Raw genomic sequence first — 13,895 nt, forward strand, 5'->3', positions numbered from 1 at the left:
TTGTGTCAGGATTGAAGATTATGTTTGTGTTTACTGCACAATTTGTGTCATTACCTCCAGGCAAGCTATCCGAATACTGAAATCACCATACAGCTGACACAATCTGACTCAACTGTGTGAAATATACCATTCCTCCAGGGTTCACATAAATAACTTAGCAGTGTTCTGTATTTAAGAAAATAAATACATTTTTTGGGACTGGTTCTATGCAGTTTTGTGTTAGATGTTTGCTATTCTGCAAAGATGTATAAAAGTGTTTCATCATAGCAACTTGGGGAGCTAAGATCTTATTACTTGTCCAAAATGAGTTAAAGAAATCATGGTAGCCTACATCATATAAAAGAGATTTGAAACCTTTTTAAATCTCAGGCTGTACCCTAAAAAGGATTGTATTTTTTTTCCTCCTTGCGGAAGTGCAGCGCTTGTATTGAAAATAAATTCAGAAATGGCTGCAGGGAGCAGCAGCTGTCACTGACCATGCCTCTGTCCAACCTCCTGTTGCTTCTGTAAGATAAAACAGAGCAAAAAATATCACAAAGCTACTCCTAACAAACATCAACTGTGTCATCTATTCGTTTTCCCTTGGAGTTAATTTTCAATATGGGAGTATATGCCATGTACAAGTTATGAAAGTGGTGGAGAAATGTACAAAATAGAACAAAGTTTATAATAATAACAATAATAGCAATAGTAATAATAATAATAATAATAATAATAATAATGACAATATAAGTTTATTTAGAGCCCAATATCACAATTTATAGTCTTAAAGGGCTTTACATGTCTATAATAAAGTCAAATCAAAATTATATAATGCATAAGTTCGAGAAAATAGATAAGTCTTTAGTCTGGTTTTAAAGGTATGGAGAGAGTTTGCTTCCCTAACTTCTGTAGGTAAACCATTCCAGAGGAAGGGAGAGTGGTAGGAAAAGGCTCGGTTGCCAGCGGACTTCTTTTTAACTCTTGGAACAACTAATAGTCCAGAATCTTGAGAGCGCAGGGTGCGAGGGGGGTTATAGGGTGTAATTAAGTCAGACAGGTAGGAAGGCGCAAGCCCATGTAAAATTTTATATGTTAATAAGAGCACCTTAAAATCTGCCCTTGCATGAATTGGGAGCCAATGAAGGGAAGCCAGGACAAGTGTAATGTGATCAAACTTCCTTGTTTTGGTCAGAATTCTCATTTATTGGAGTAAAACCATCAACAAACAGAAACAGATGAAAAAACATGTGCAAAACTGGAAATCAGAATGAATCAGTCTTAATTCAAAATAATGACCATTTTTACCCACATCTAAACTAGGTATATGTGTTCTTATTTCTTGAAAAACTGACATATTGGAAAACAATCAAATACAGAGCAGACCCAAAAGCATGTCCTTTAACTGCCCTGCTAATGCGGAATCGCCCTGCATCACAGCCAGTGAAAAACATGGTTTCCTAAAAGAAATATACACAATACACTTAATATACATGTGTATGGGATTCCTTTTTAAAGAAATTTAAGGCACTTAGGCAAGTGTTTAAGCTTCGTTTTGATTGAACTGTGTGTGAAGTTATATTCTTTTAAGGTTCATGGTAACTGATAACAACTGTGTATTCATGTAATGCAAACATTACAGAGCAAAGAGTTTTAACTGTACTTGGTGAAAATATGTACATTTGCTCTTACAGTAACCTAGCCCCCCCCCCCCCTCCCCACTCCCCTACTCCCTCTGTTGCAGATGCTGAAGGTCGCAGACTGAAGGGTATCCAGAGGAGCACAGAGACAGGACTGGCCGTGGAAATGCCTAGTCGCACAGTCCGGCAAGCCAGCCATGAATCTATTGAGGACAGCATGAACAGCTATGGGTCAGAGGGCAAGTGGGTATCACACACACACATGCACACACATCATTGTACCAAGACCTGTTTTTTCATGCTAGGAAATGAAATATATGGAGTATAATTCGAATAGACTATGTATGTGTACTGGCTGCATACATTTGTACACAATTTATACGTAGTCTGCATTCATCGACTTCAGCACTCCAAATAAAAGATACATTTGATTTAATTCAATGATATGGGTACCCAAAATGTATTTGGTACATTGAATATACAAACGACAGTAAGTATACACTTCTAGATTACATGGGGAAATACAATTATTTTATTTTGAACCACCTGTGTTTTGCTGCTTAAGCAATGAACTATTGTAATGTTCAGGAGAAATTTGCTGTCACATTGTTGTTCTGCATTTAATCTTTAAAAACAAGGTAAGATCTCCTAGAAGTCATGATTGGGTCATGTATCACAAAGTGAAACACAGACCTTTAGTGTTACTGCTAGTCAGGTATTGCATTCATAATGATTAGATCTAGTGTTTCATTTTGCCGTTTGTGAGAACATTTTATCATACAACTTGTGCCTGTTTCAGATGATGAATCATCCAAAAGATGTTTACATGGTTTATAAGACATAAACCGTTCTTCCAATGTACTTGTGATTTAAAAAAAAAAGAAAGAAAGAAAAAAAAAATCATCTGAGTGTTTCGCACTGCTGGACAGTGCTTCAGTTGTCACTTCATGTCTGTCAGCAGAAAGCTTTTAATGTCCATGATTATTCAACAATACACAGGACGCTGCCTTTGCCACAGCTCTCAGAACAGCACACGTCTTTCATCTGCACACATGTAAACTTTACACAGCCACAAATAAATGTTTCTGTGTCTCATATTTCTCTCTTCAATGCTCTAACTATGAATATGGAGAAAAGAAAGTCTCTTATAAAAGGCATTTGCAAGCGTGTACAAACTGAATAAATGTAAATGTAAATGTAAATGTAAATATAAGGTGAGTCAGTAAAAGTTCTTGTCTATTTGTTGAGGTGTATAAATGCCCCTTAAAGATGAGAGGGGAGGGACTCCTCCGGGAACATCAGACGTGTGCTGTGTCTGGGTTTTAACACAAGGAGATGTCAGTGTATCGGTATGTGGATTTGGCTGAGGGTTTGTATAAATATACATGTGAACAAGCTGCAGTTGAAATAGATGGCACTCAGTATATCACTATGAGTAAATCAGTATATGAGTGTATGAGTGTTGAGTAGAAGGAGGCGCCTCTATACTTCTCATTTCTCAGCAAACAGGGCACCCCTCCCCCCCAAAAAAAGGCAGCTGATAAGCACACATTGTTAGTATGGTTTCATTTACGGGATTATTACGTATGTACTGCATTTATGAAACGAGGCACAGAATTTTGTCAGCAGCAGGACTACCTGTGCTCATGTATACACTCCAACAGAGAACCCCCATACACGCATGCACATATGTAAACCCTGCATGTAAAGAATTACATAAGTCACCTCACAGCCACTCTGAATGCACCATCCCATCAGGGGAGAGAGAGAGAGAGAGAGCGAGAGAGAGAGAGAAATCAAGCTAATTGACACTGGATTACCGGGAACTGAACAGTGGGGGAGATTAAATTTTTGGCAGCAGCCAAAGATATTTTACCATATTATATTGCATCTTATGAATCTCATGAATACATAACAGAATAATGTGTCTTTACATAAACAGGGAATGCTTTTGGAAGGATGAGTGTTAGCAAACGTTATCCTGTTTCGGGTTCTTTCTCAAAAACATCCCTATCGGCTCTCTCTTCAGATCACACCAGTACTGCTAAACTCTCATGTTTTCTCTTTGCTTATTTGTTTTTGTTCTCTCTTTTCTTTTGTGTCTCTCTGTCTTTCTTCCCTTCTCTCAGAAGCTAACCTTTATCTTTTTGTCCTGCTGTAGAAGGCGACTGTTTTTCATTTCACTTTGCTTTCATTTAGTGGTTCAAAACATAAAAAAGTTTCAGACACACATTTTTTCCCTATTTTTTTTATTATGTTTTTCCCTAATTATTTCTTTTCCTTACTTAGGACAGAAATAATGAGGAGCTTCAAACTACAGTGTTAAGGATCATCTATGTGATACTGGCTGATAAACTATGAGAATCTGTGCTTCTTTTTTTCTTAGAAATATGTATATCTGAATCCTCTTATAAACAGACACATGAACAAAATGACATAGCATAAGAAGAAAATGGAGCATTTATCAGAATGGGGCTTTTGTGTTTATGGTCCAACGATTAAGAGAATACATACAGCCTTTGCAATATGCTCCAAGCAGTTATGTTAAATAATGAGTATTAGTATGCCAAAACCAGCAGTGAAGTACCACTTATGACACATAAATGTTTATTTAAATCTCATCAAGCATGAAGTGGTGTAATGTGTGCATAGCAAACAGGCCAATTCATCTCAGCACTGTGCACCAGCAGTGAGAGAGAGAAAGAGTGAGAGAGAGAGAGAGAGAGAGAGAGAGAGAGAGAGAGAGAACTATTAGTGCTGCTAGGGGCATACACACACCAGGAAGAAACATTGCAATAATGCTTGCACTGTCACACACTTCCTGAATTGGGGGGGACAAATAGGATTACAGAATATTGCTAAATCTTTATTGACCTGGACAAATTTCATAAGATTAATCATTTTTTTAATCTTACTGTTTTAATCCTGATGGAGAATGGGGAATTTGATGTAAAGAGGCTTTAGTGACATGTCTGTACAATAGACTACACTAAGCCTCATTGTGACAGAGAGAAAATGGAGAAGGGATATTTTACAGGAAGGATATAATACAGGCAGGGGTATAGTACAGGGATCAGTGTTGTGCAGGGACAAGTGTAGTACAGGGACTGCTATTGTACAGACTTTTGTAGATTTTACTGTGGACATTCAGTGAGGTCTCAGTCTGAACCAGGTCTATAATTCTGTCACTCAGTCACAGTGAACACAATGGGCATAGATCTGACTGCTGGTCATATTATGTATAAATTCTGATTTGGCTGGCTTGGCTTCATCTATTCCCCAGTGTCCACCATTGTATGTTTGTTTATTCAGTAAAAAAAATAAAAAAAACCTTCTTACACACAACGTGGACACAAATATGTAAATGGAATGAAAAATGGTGGAGTGAATGTTGCGAGAGATTCAGCCATTTTGCAACAAAGCTATCTCATTTGACCATTTTTTTTCCTTAACTGTCATGTAAAACATTTTATTTTTTTATTTTAGCTGTGAATGTAGTCCCTAATTAGTTCGACATGTTTTCAATGTGATAAGAGGAAAAGAGGACAGAGACAGAGGGCAAGGTGTAAGCGAATAATTGGGAAAGGTTAGGGTAGAGGGTAGGGGGGAGGTAGATGGAAGAGTGTTGGAGACAGGGGAAAAGGGGCCTGAAAGATTAAAATAGGGAGAGGATAGAGGAGAGAATGAGAAAGAGAGGGAGGGAGAGAGAGAGAGAGAGAGAGAGAGAGAGAGAGGAGGAGATGAGGTATCTCAGGGGATCCCGTCTCTCCAAAAGTGGCATCTGTTTTGGGCCATTCACCACACTTTAAAACCAAATCTGGAATGAGATGGAGAGAAAGAAACTGAGAGAATCAAGGTCAGAACATTAAATGCAAGTGAATAGTTATGCACCCTTAAATCTTCAACAAGGCTCAATGAGGACAGAGAAAAAGAGTGAAATGGATACACACACACACACACACAGACTCACAGAGAGAGAGAGGGCAGGGGGCCAGGGCAGAGGGGGAAACAAAGAGAAAGAGAAGGACAGAGAGAGAGAGCGAGAGAGAGAGAAAGAGAGAGAGAGAGAAGGAGAGAAAGAGAGAGAGAGAGAAGGAGAGAAAGAGACAGGCAGAGAGACAGAGGCTATGGAAATTGAAGATACAGAAAGGACATGATCATGTGAAGGATGTAGAATTAAAAATATCACCTGACTGATAGTTTCTGTCATTGTGTCTCAGAGCAGTGTGCTGTATTTCTCTCTGAGGTTACAGATGGCCAGTCTATGGGTATATATCACACAACTCAGCTCTGAATAACACGCTGGACAGCTTAACATGTTGTCTGTTAGCAGCTGCATCAAATTAGCACAGCACACAAAGTCTATGTGATCTAACATGTTTTGTGACAGTTGCAAAATTATCGGGTAAAAGTGTGTCAATAAAGTTGGTGCAAATTGGAATTCCACTCCTAAACTAAAATAAACACTGACCCTTGTTTAAAATAATCTTGCAACCGTCATTTCTCCTTTTATCCCTCTCTTTCATTTGGAGAGGTTGGAGAACAGCTGGACAAGGGACTTAGTTTTGGTGCCTTTGCCTCCTAATGCCTCTCCCTCTCACCTCTCTGTCTTCCAAACCCACTTCTCTACATCTGTGGAGCGCCTTTCCATCAGGTGGGCTTGGAGGGAGGTGTGATGCTTGCAGAGTTTCCCCATGCTGTGACTCTCTTATTCAGGCAGCAGCGTCTGGGCAGACTGCTCTCTGGAAGCTGGCATGATGCCAAGGGACCACTTTTCCTTTAGGGCCTGGTCCACCAAGCTATCAATCAACCCGGCTGGCTAAAGCAAAGCCCCCACAGCCAGAGCATTATTAAAGCAGAGAGAGCTGTCTGCCCTTTTTACGTAAGAGATAGTGCTGCTTTCAGATCAACAATTTACCCCTGCTCCCACATCAGCCGTTTATCAATAAAGCCATTAAAGGAAAGCCTGCTTTTACCAGTCATCAGCTCACTGGCTCTGGCCAACTGAGACTGCCTCACACACAGCTGCACAGATATTTGTTTCTTTTCTTTTTCCTTTCTTTTTTTTTTTTTTTTGTACAAAGATGCAGTTTTATAGTATTGTATTTGGGTATGAAAACAAAAACGGACAACCAAAATAAAAATTCTCTCTTCTCCCTTTTGTCTAACTGAACAGTACTGACCTCAGTTCAACCATTGGATTTTTTTTTTATTTCTTTCATTATTTTTTTGGTACAGTCTAACTTTTCTTGTTGGTGGCCATAAACATCTGATGGCTGCCGTTAAATCCAGTCCTGAGAAATTTCTAGTGCTAAAAAAGAAAAAAAAAAGAAAGTTAAAAAGAGTTAAAAAGAGAAAGTTTATTCCTCACTGTCCACTTTCTCTCCCTCATCAGCCTGAACTACAGTGGAATGTGCTTGGCATCCGACACACAGTTTAGTGACTTTTTGGACGGGATGGGCCCAGCTCAGTTCGTGGGGAGACAGACTCTGGCAACAACCTCAATGGGTGAGTGTAACACAACACAAATATTTTCTCAGAGAGGGGGTGGTATATGTATGAGGGGGGGCAGAAAAGGTAATGTCTCCTGTGTGGGGTGAAGAGTAGAGAACACTTGGAGCGTTTTAGCTGGCTTCAGGCTAACTCTGGGATATTTGGATGTTACATTTCAGTCAGAGACCTTGGGTAAATTCTCAAAGACAAAGAGAGAATGCCAACAAATTATGTTAAATCTGTTTTCAAAAACATGAGCTGACTTCGGAATGATGTTTCCAGGCCTTCATGGAATCATGTTTCCAGGCCTTCATGGAATCATGTTTCCAGGCTTCATGGAATCATGTTTCCAGGCTTCATGGAATCATGTTTCCTGGCCCAGAGTTTTTTGGGAAAGGATTCTACTTTTTCTTCAATATGTTTTCACATTGAACACTGCTGTCTGATAGACTTTCTCTTGTGAATCTAATTGCCAATGTTCATCTAAAGTGATTACCATGTTCATTTGGTCCAAAGCAGAAAAAAGGTCTTGTAAAATGCATTGATTTTTGAAGTAGATGATTTGTGACCTGTTTTACAAAAGTGGATTGATTTTTTTTCTCAGTCAGTATCTTTCTATTCCTCTCTTTTCTAAGAAGACCCACAGCTCACATTGGATGTGTGAAACTGAGTCATTTCTAAGACTGTGTAAAGACAAGTGTGAATAACAATTATGTATGTGTGTGTTGTCGTGTGTATGCGTGTGTGTGTGTGTGTGTGTGTGTGTGTCTGTATATATGTGTGTGTATGCATGTGTGTATGTGTTTTAGGTGATGTGGAGATCGGTTTAATGGAGAGAAATGGGCAGTTAGAAGTGGAGATTATTCAAGCCAGAGGTTTAACCATGAAACCAGGCTCCAAAGGCCCCCCAGGTATGTCTGACACACACATGCAAACCAGTAAACATGAACTGGCACAGATTTTACCAGTATGTTAAGGCTGGATTTTGTCAGAGCTTCAAATAAAAAAACACAAACTAAGTAACTAACTAACAAAAAAAAAAACCCAAACCCCCAAAGCTTAGAAACTGTAACAAAACTACACAGAAATGAATGCTTTGGTAACCTTAGTGCATTTGCATCTTCCCTGTTAGATAGTGTCAGATGGGAGAATTTAAATTAACAAGTACTAAATGAGAGTATTGCTGACCTGGATCTGAAGTTATTCTCGTGTGCGAGCTTCCTCCTCCTCCTCATATTCCTCCTCCTCTATTTCCTTTTCTTGTAGTATTAGCAAGAATCAGTAGTGTAATTCATACATTATTTGTCATATCCTGTGAGTGTGCCAAGCTAATGTCTGTCCTTTCTCCCATTGCAGCGGCATACATAAAAGTGTATCTCCTAGAGAATGGTATCTGTGTGGCAAAAAAGAAGACAAAATCTGTGAGGAAGTCTCTGGATCCACTTTACAACCAAGTCCTTGTCTTCTCAGAGAGTCCGCAGGGCAAAGTCGTACAGGTATCACACGCCTCAGAGAATATACAACATTCAGAGAATAATATTTAACTGATACCCAACTAACCATTAGACCACTATGAATGTGTATTGTCTGTGTATAGTTTCTTGTTTGTTGTTGTCTGCATTCATTTATTGTGCTGTTAAAAAGAAAAGCTGGTAAAACGGTGTTTGATGATGTCTGCACCCCTGTGTGATGATTACATGCCACATCTCTCAGATAGTGCATCTGAAAAAAACAAGTAACTGTGAAATCTGATAAAAATTCAGAAAAAGGCTGTTGACAGGTTATTGTGTACGACAAACAGGTAAAGACTGTAACACACACATTCCCAGTCTTAAATGCATTGCTGTGGTAATTCTGTTATAGAAATGTATCTTGTTTCTGCAACCTACACTTATAATTTAATTTACAACAAAGAACAAATTATCTAGTTTTCATTTGATTTCAGACTAAGGTATGTGTGTAGCCCCTGCAGGTGTGCAAGGGCCTAAAGTTATAGTTTTGTAAATATTACAAATTTACAAATTAATGAAAAACACACATTATTTATCCCCAATAACATTTCAGCCCTGCCACCACCCATGATGGAAACGTGCTGACTTATCCTGACCGTTTGGATTTTCCAGCATAGCTTTATTGGAATGCACTGAAGTGCATTTAATTTTGTGTTTCTGGTCACTGACAGAAAAAGAGCAACAGACAGGCGTAGTCTTAACCAGGCAAAACGAGCCAAAGCAATTCAGCCAATGTTAAATTAGTTTACTTACTGACTTGTTAATCAGTTTCTGTTCATTCAAAGCCATGTGAGTGATTATAAAAATAATTCACTGCCTCATCTGTGAATAATTGGATCTTCCACCTTCCTTCTCTCCATTCTGTTCAGAGGCTTTTTAGCTCCTCAGAGGCTTGGCAGAGGAATAAACTGGTTGCTTTATTTTTAGCATTTAAAGGGGGGGGGGGGGGGGGGGGGGGGGGGTGAAGGGGAGGGAAGGTTTCTCACACAGCAATCTGAGATGCTTTTTGGTTTTGTGTGAGGACAGCATTATCCGAGCTCTATTAGACCATTATACACATAGTCCCCCAGCCCCTCTCTGAACACACACAAACACCCTTCAACAGGAAGGGGCTGTGTTTGTTGAGATTCAGATCAAAGTCATCCACACTACAATGGTGTGAAATGAGCTGAGGTAATCTATCCTTAGAGGTCCAGAGCATGTTTACATATTTTACGCCATAATACGGCATTGCAGTAAGCAGTTGGCAGCCTGAAATGATTTAAAAAGAAATGTTGAAACCAGTTAGCCAGTGATATTATTAAACCAGCTAACGTTTAGCTGATGGCTGATTTACTCTCACTTTTCGGTGTAACTTACTGGCAAATATGTGTACTTGCCAAAATAATCTTTTGTTTTTGTACCAATTCGTCATTTCACGTGACTCCTCCCTGCTCCCTCAGTCTATGGGTGCAAGAATCCCACAGAATACAGAGATGGATCTATCTCTCTTTCATATCTTTTACCCCTCCCTCAGTTCCTGAGATGTTTTAAATAACTGGGATTGTGGTTGGGGGTCATTATGCTTCACAGAGCCAGAATACAGTTCTTACGCATATGGGAATGTTCTGGGATGTTCAGATGATCAGAGGCGAGAACAATTTCAGAGTCAGTGAAACCAGTAGCAACTGTGTCATCCTAATTCAGGCCACCACACAGTTCTGTATTTTCTGTCCAGAAATTTGGGGGTCCAAAATTTTCTGGTCTGTCTCAGCGTAAAAAATTACAGGGTGCACTGAGAGAACTGTCCCCTGGAGTTCACCTAAGAGGTTAGTTTATTTAGAGCCCAAGTTTATTTAGAGCCCAACATCACTGTTTACAGTCTCAAAGGGTTTTACATGCCCACAGCAAACAAAACAGGATGGCACCCCCTGACTTAATCCTCATGGTGGGCAAGAAAAAACTCCCCCAAAACCCAGGTGTATTAGGGAAAATGGAAGAAATCTCGAGAAGGACCACAGAGAGAGGAGACCCCTTCTTGACCAGACAGGTGTGCAATAGGTGCCGACCCAGTGGGCAATTACAATTTCAAGTAAATACAATCAGATCACAAACAAAGGGGATGGCGATGCTGACAGGAGGCTGACAGGGGGATAAAAGATGATAACACCAGGATGGATTGGTCCGGAGAGCAGGAGTCAGGATCACTGGTATCAGGAGTAGCATGTGTGGCTCGACAGAGAGAGAGAGAGAGAGAGAGAGAGAGAGAGAGATTGTTAGATGTTCATTTCCACATAATGGTTAAGGGAAAATGTACATTTTGTGCAGAGTGCAGGCAGGGACTCCAGCAAGACTAGCTATTACAGCATAGCTAAAAGGGAGAGCTAGGAGGTAATATGGACATGAGGGCACTCTGGGACACAAGGCGGCCAGCCACTCCATCATCAACAAACCTGAGTAAACATGTTAGAGTGGGGGGCGACAGCATCCAAACATCCCAGTTCATCAAACACAGATCTGCTCCTTTACCTAGTAGAGAGCTGTTAGCAAAAGGCTTGACTAAACAGATAAGTTTTCAGCCTTGACTTAAACATTGAGACTGTGTCTGAGTTTCGAACACTAATTGGGAGGTAGTTCCAAAACTGTGGGGCTCAATATGAGAGGGTTCTGCCCCCTGCTGTAGCCTTCACAACTCGAGGTACCAACAAATGGCCTGCACCTTTTGATCTAAGTAGGTGTGGCGGATCATAAAAGACCAGGAGTTCGCTCAGGTACTGTGGCGCCAGATCGTTCAGTGCTTTATAGGTTAATAGTAGGATTTTATAATCAGTGCGGGATTTGTTTGGGAGCCAGTCTAGTGTGGATAAGATAGGGGTGATGTGGTCATATCTTTTGGTTCTAGTAAGAACACTGGCTGTTGCATTCTGAACTAACTGCAGCTTATTTATACATCCACTAGAACATCCAGACAGTAGGACATTACAATAGTCTAACCTAAAGGTAATGAAAGCAAACTAGTTTTTCTGCATCATGAAATGACATTACATTTCTTATTTTATTAATATTTCTGAGATGAAAGAAGGCTATCATGGTAATATTATCTACATACTAATAATAATAATAATAGTAATAGTAATAATAATAATAATAATAATAATAATAATAGGGGGACCAATGATAAGCATTTCAGTCTTGCCTGCGTTAAGCATCAGGAAATTTGAAGACATCCAACCCTTAATAGCACAAAGACATGCCTCAAGGTTAGTCAGTTCAGAGCGGTCATTGTGCTGGATAGGTAAGAAAATCTGAGTATCGTCTGCACAACAATGGAAGTTAATGTTGTAACTACGAATAATGTCACCCAAAGGGAGCATGTAAATAGAGATTAGAAGAGGGCCATGGACTGATCCCTGAGGAACACCATAGTTAAGCTCAGGTATTCAGAGGTCACATTATTACAGTGAACACAGTGCTTTCTCTCAGAGAGATAAGATTTAAACAAAGAGAGCGCCAGGCCACGACTGTCAATTTGATTTTCCAGGCGCTTTAACAATATAGTCCGTTCAACCGTGTTAAATGCTGCACTCAGATCAAGCAGAATAAGAGCAGAAGTAGCACCAACATCCATGTCTAGTAAAAGATAATTCGTTACTCTAGTAAGCGCAGTTTCAGTACAGTGAAAACACCTGAGGCCTGACTGAAATATTTCATGAGCTTCAAATGAAAGACTGGAGTCAATAATTACATCAAGATTTTTTACCACTGCACATGATGAAACAGAAAGCCATCTAGACTTACTACGTAATCAGAAAGCTTACTCTTAGCTGCATGTGGTCCTAGTACAAGTACTTCTGTCTTTTCAGAGTTAAGTAAGAGGAAGTTAGTAAGCATCCAGTGTCTAATATCCTTTACACATTCCTCAATTTTGTTAAGCTAGTGTCTCTCGTCCGGCTTCACTGAACCTTGAAAACAGAACCTTGTGGAACACTACATTTTAAAACAGATCCTTGTGGAACACTAAATTTTACCTCTGTATGTGCAGAGAAGTCAGCATTTACATCGACAAACTGATAACGATCAGTCAAGTAGGACCTAAGCCATAAGAGGGCCGTTCCCATTTTCTAATCTATCAAGGAGAATGGCATGATCAATGGTATCAAAAGCTGCACTAAGGTCAAGCAACACAATCAAGGAGACACAACCCTGATCAGAGGCCAGTAGTAGTTCATTTACAACTTTAACCGGTATTGTTTCTGTGCTATGATGAGGCCTAAATCCTGACTGATACATTTCATGAATGTTATTGCTATGTAGGTATGAGCATAACTGCTGTTCTACAGCCTTTTCTAAGATCTTGGAGATAAACGGGAGGTTTGATATTGGTCTATAGTTGGTCAGTGAACAGGGGTCGAGGTCAGGTTTTTTAATTAGGGGTTTGATAACTGCTAGTTTAAAGGATTTAGGTACATAGTCAGATCCTTTGAATAATTCGACCAGTTATACTGTATTTAAAGTATATTTTAGTGCTAACTAGCTGCATGGTCGTGACACAGCCACGCAAAGAATTAAAGCGTGGCTAAGTTATGACTCATGATTTTATTGAACCAGGGCTTAAATTCAAATATGGCCTCTGCTAAGAATTTTTGGCCGTTTTGACAGTGTCCCCGTTTGCACTATTTTAACCTAAAAATAATGTTCCTCTAGATCAAATGTTCCTATAGATTTTTTGTATGATGGCTGATTTATCTGAAAAAAAAAAGAAACAGAATATCATAAATATAATGATAAAAAAACCCTGCTTCTTTTCTTAACAGATTATTGTATGGGGAAATTATGGCCGCATGGACCGCAAGTGTTTCATGGGCGTGGCTCGCATCCTGTTGGAAGAGCTGGATCTGACAAGCATGGTGATTGGCTGGTACAAGCTTTTCCCAACCTCCTCCATGGTGGATCCGACAATGGCGCCCCTGATTCGCCACTCGTCTCAGCTCTCACTGGAGAGCACGGTGGGGCCATGCTGCGAACGCTCCTAAAACTGAACAGGCGGATGCGAACGCTTGCTTCATTTTCGACCATGTGTTTCTCTCTGGGGACCCTCCCCCAGGCCCTTCACCTTCACTGAGATGGTTATAAATTACTGTGACGGCCTCTCTTTCAGGCCCCAGGGCCTAGATCCCTCACAGTACAGTCAATCTCTCTCAGCTTTCTGTCTTTCTTTCTCTCTCTCTTTTCTTTTCTTTCTTTCTTTCTTTTTTTTCAACAGACATTGGCCCTGGTGAAGGGTATGAGAAAC

At 39.9% G+C, this 13,895-nt stretch overlaps 1 protein-coding gene across 3 annotated transcripts in view; it reads left to right on the plus strand.

Annotated features, from left to right (window-relative positions):
- Positions 1-13,635, plus strand: part of rims4 (regulating synaptic membrane exocytosis 4) — a 29,721-nt gene extending 16,086 nt beyond the window's left edge. For 2 of the 3 annotated variants that reach the window (XM_030780654.1, XM_030780655.1), the window contains 5 exons: positions 1,724-1,862; positions 7,015-7,127; positions 7,922-8,023; positions 8,469-8,608; positions 13,417-13,635. In XM_030780654.1, coding sequence (XP_030636514.1) covers positions 1,724-1,862; positions 7,015-7,127; positions 7,922-8,023; positions 8,469-8,608; positions 13,417-13,635 — 713 coding nt within the window. The remainder of the gene's footprint in view (positions 1-1,723; positions 1,863-7,014; positions 7,128-7,921; positions 8,024-8,468; positions 8,609-13,416) is intronic. The other variant, XM_030780656.1, reaches the window with a different exon arrangement.
- Positions 13,636-13,895: the final 260 nt, after the last annotated feature.

The sequence above is a fragment of the Chanos chanos genome, chromosome 7 (assembly GCF_902362185.1).
Source record: "Chanos chanos chromosome 7, fChaCha1.1, whole genome shotgun sequence".
In the NCBI taxonomy this organism is placed as follows: domain Eukaryota; kingdom Metazoa; phylum Chordata; class Actinopteri; order Gonorynchiformes; family Chanidae; genus Chanos; species Chanos chanos.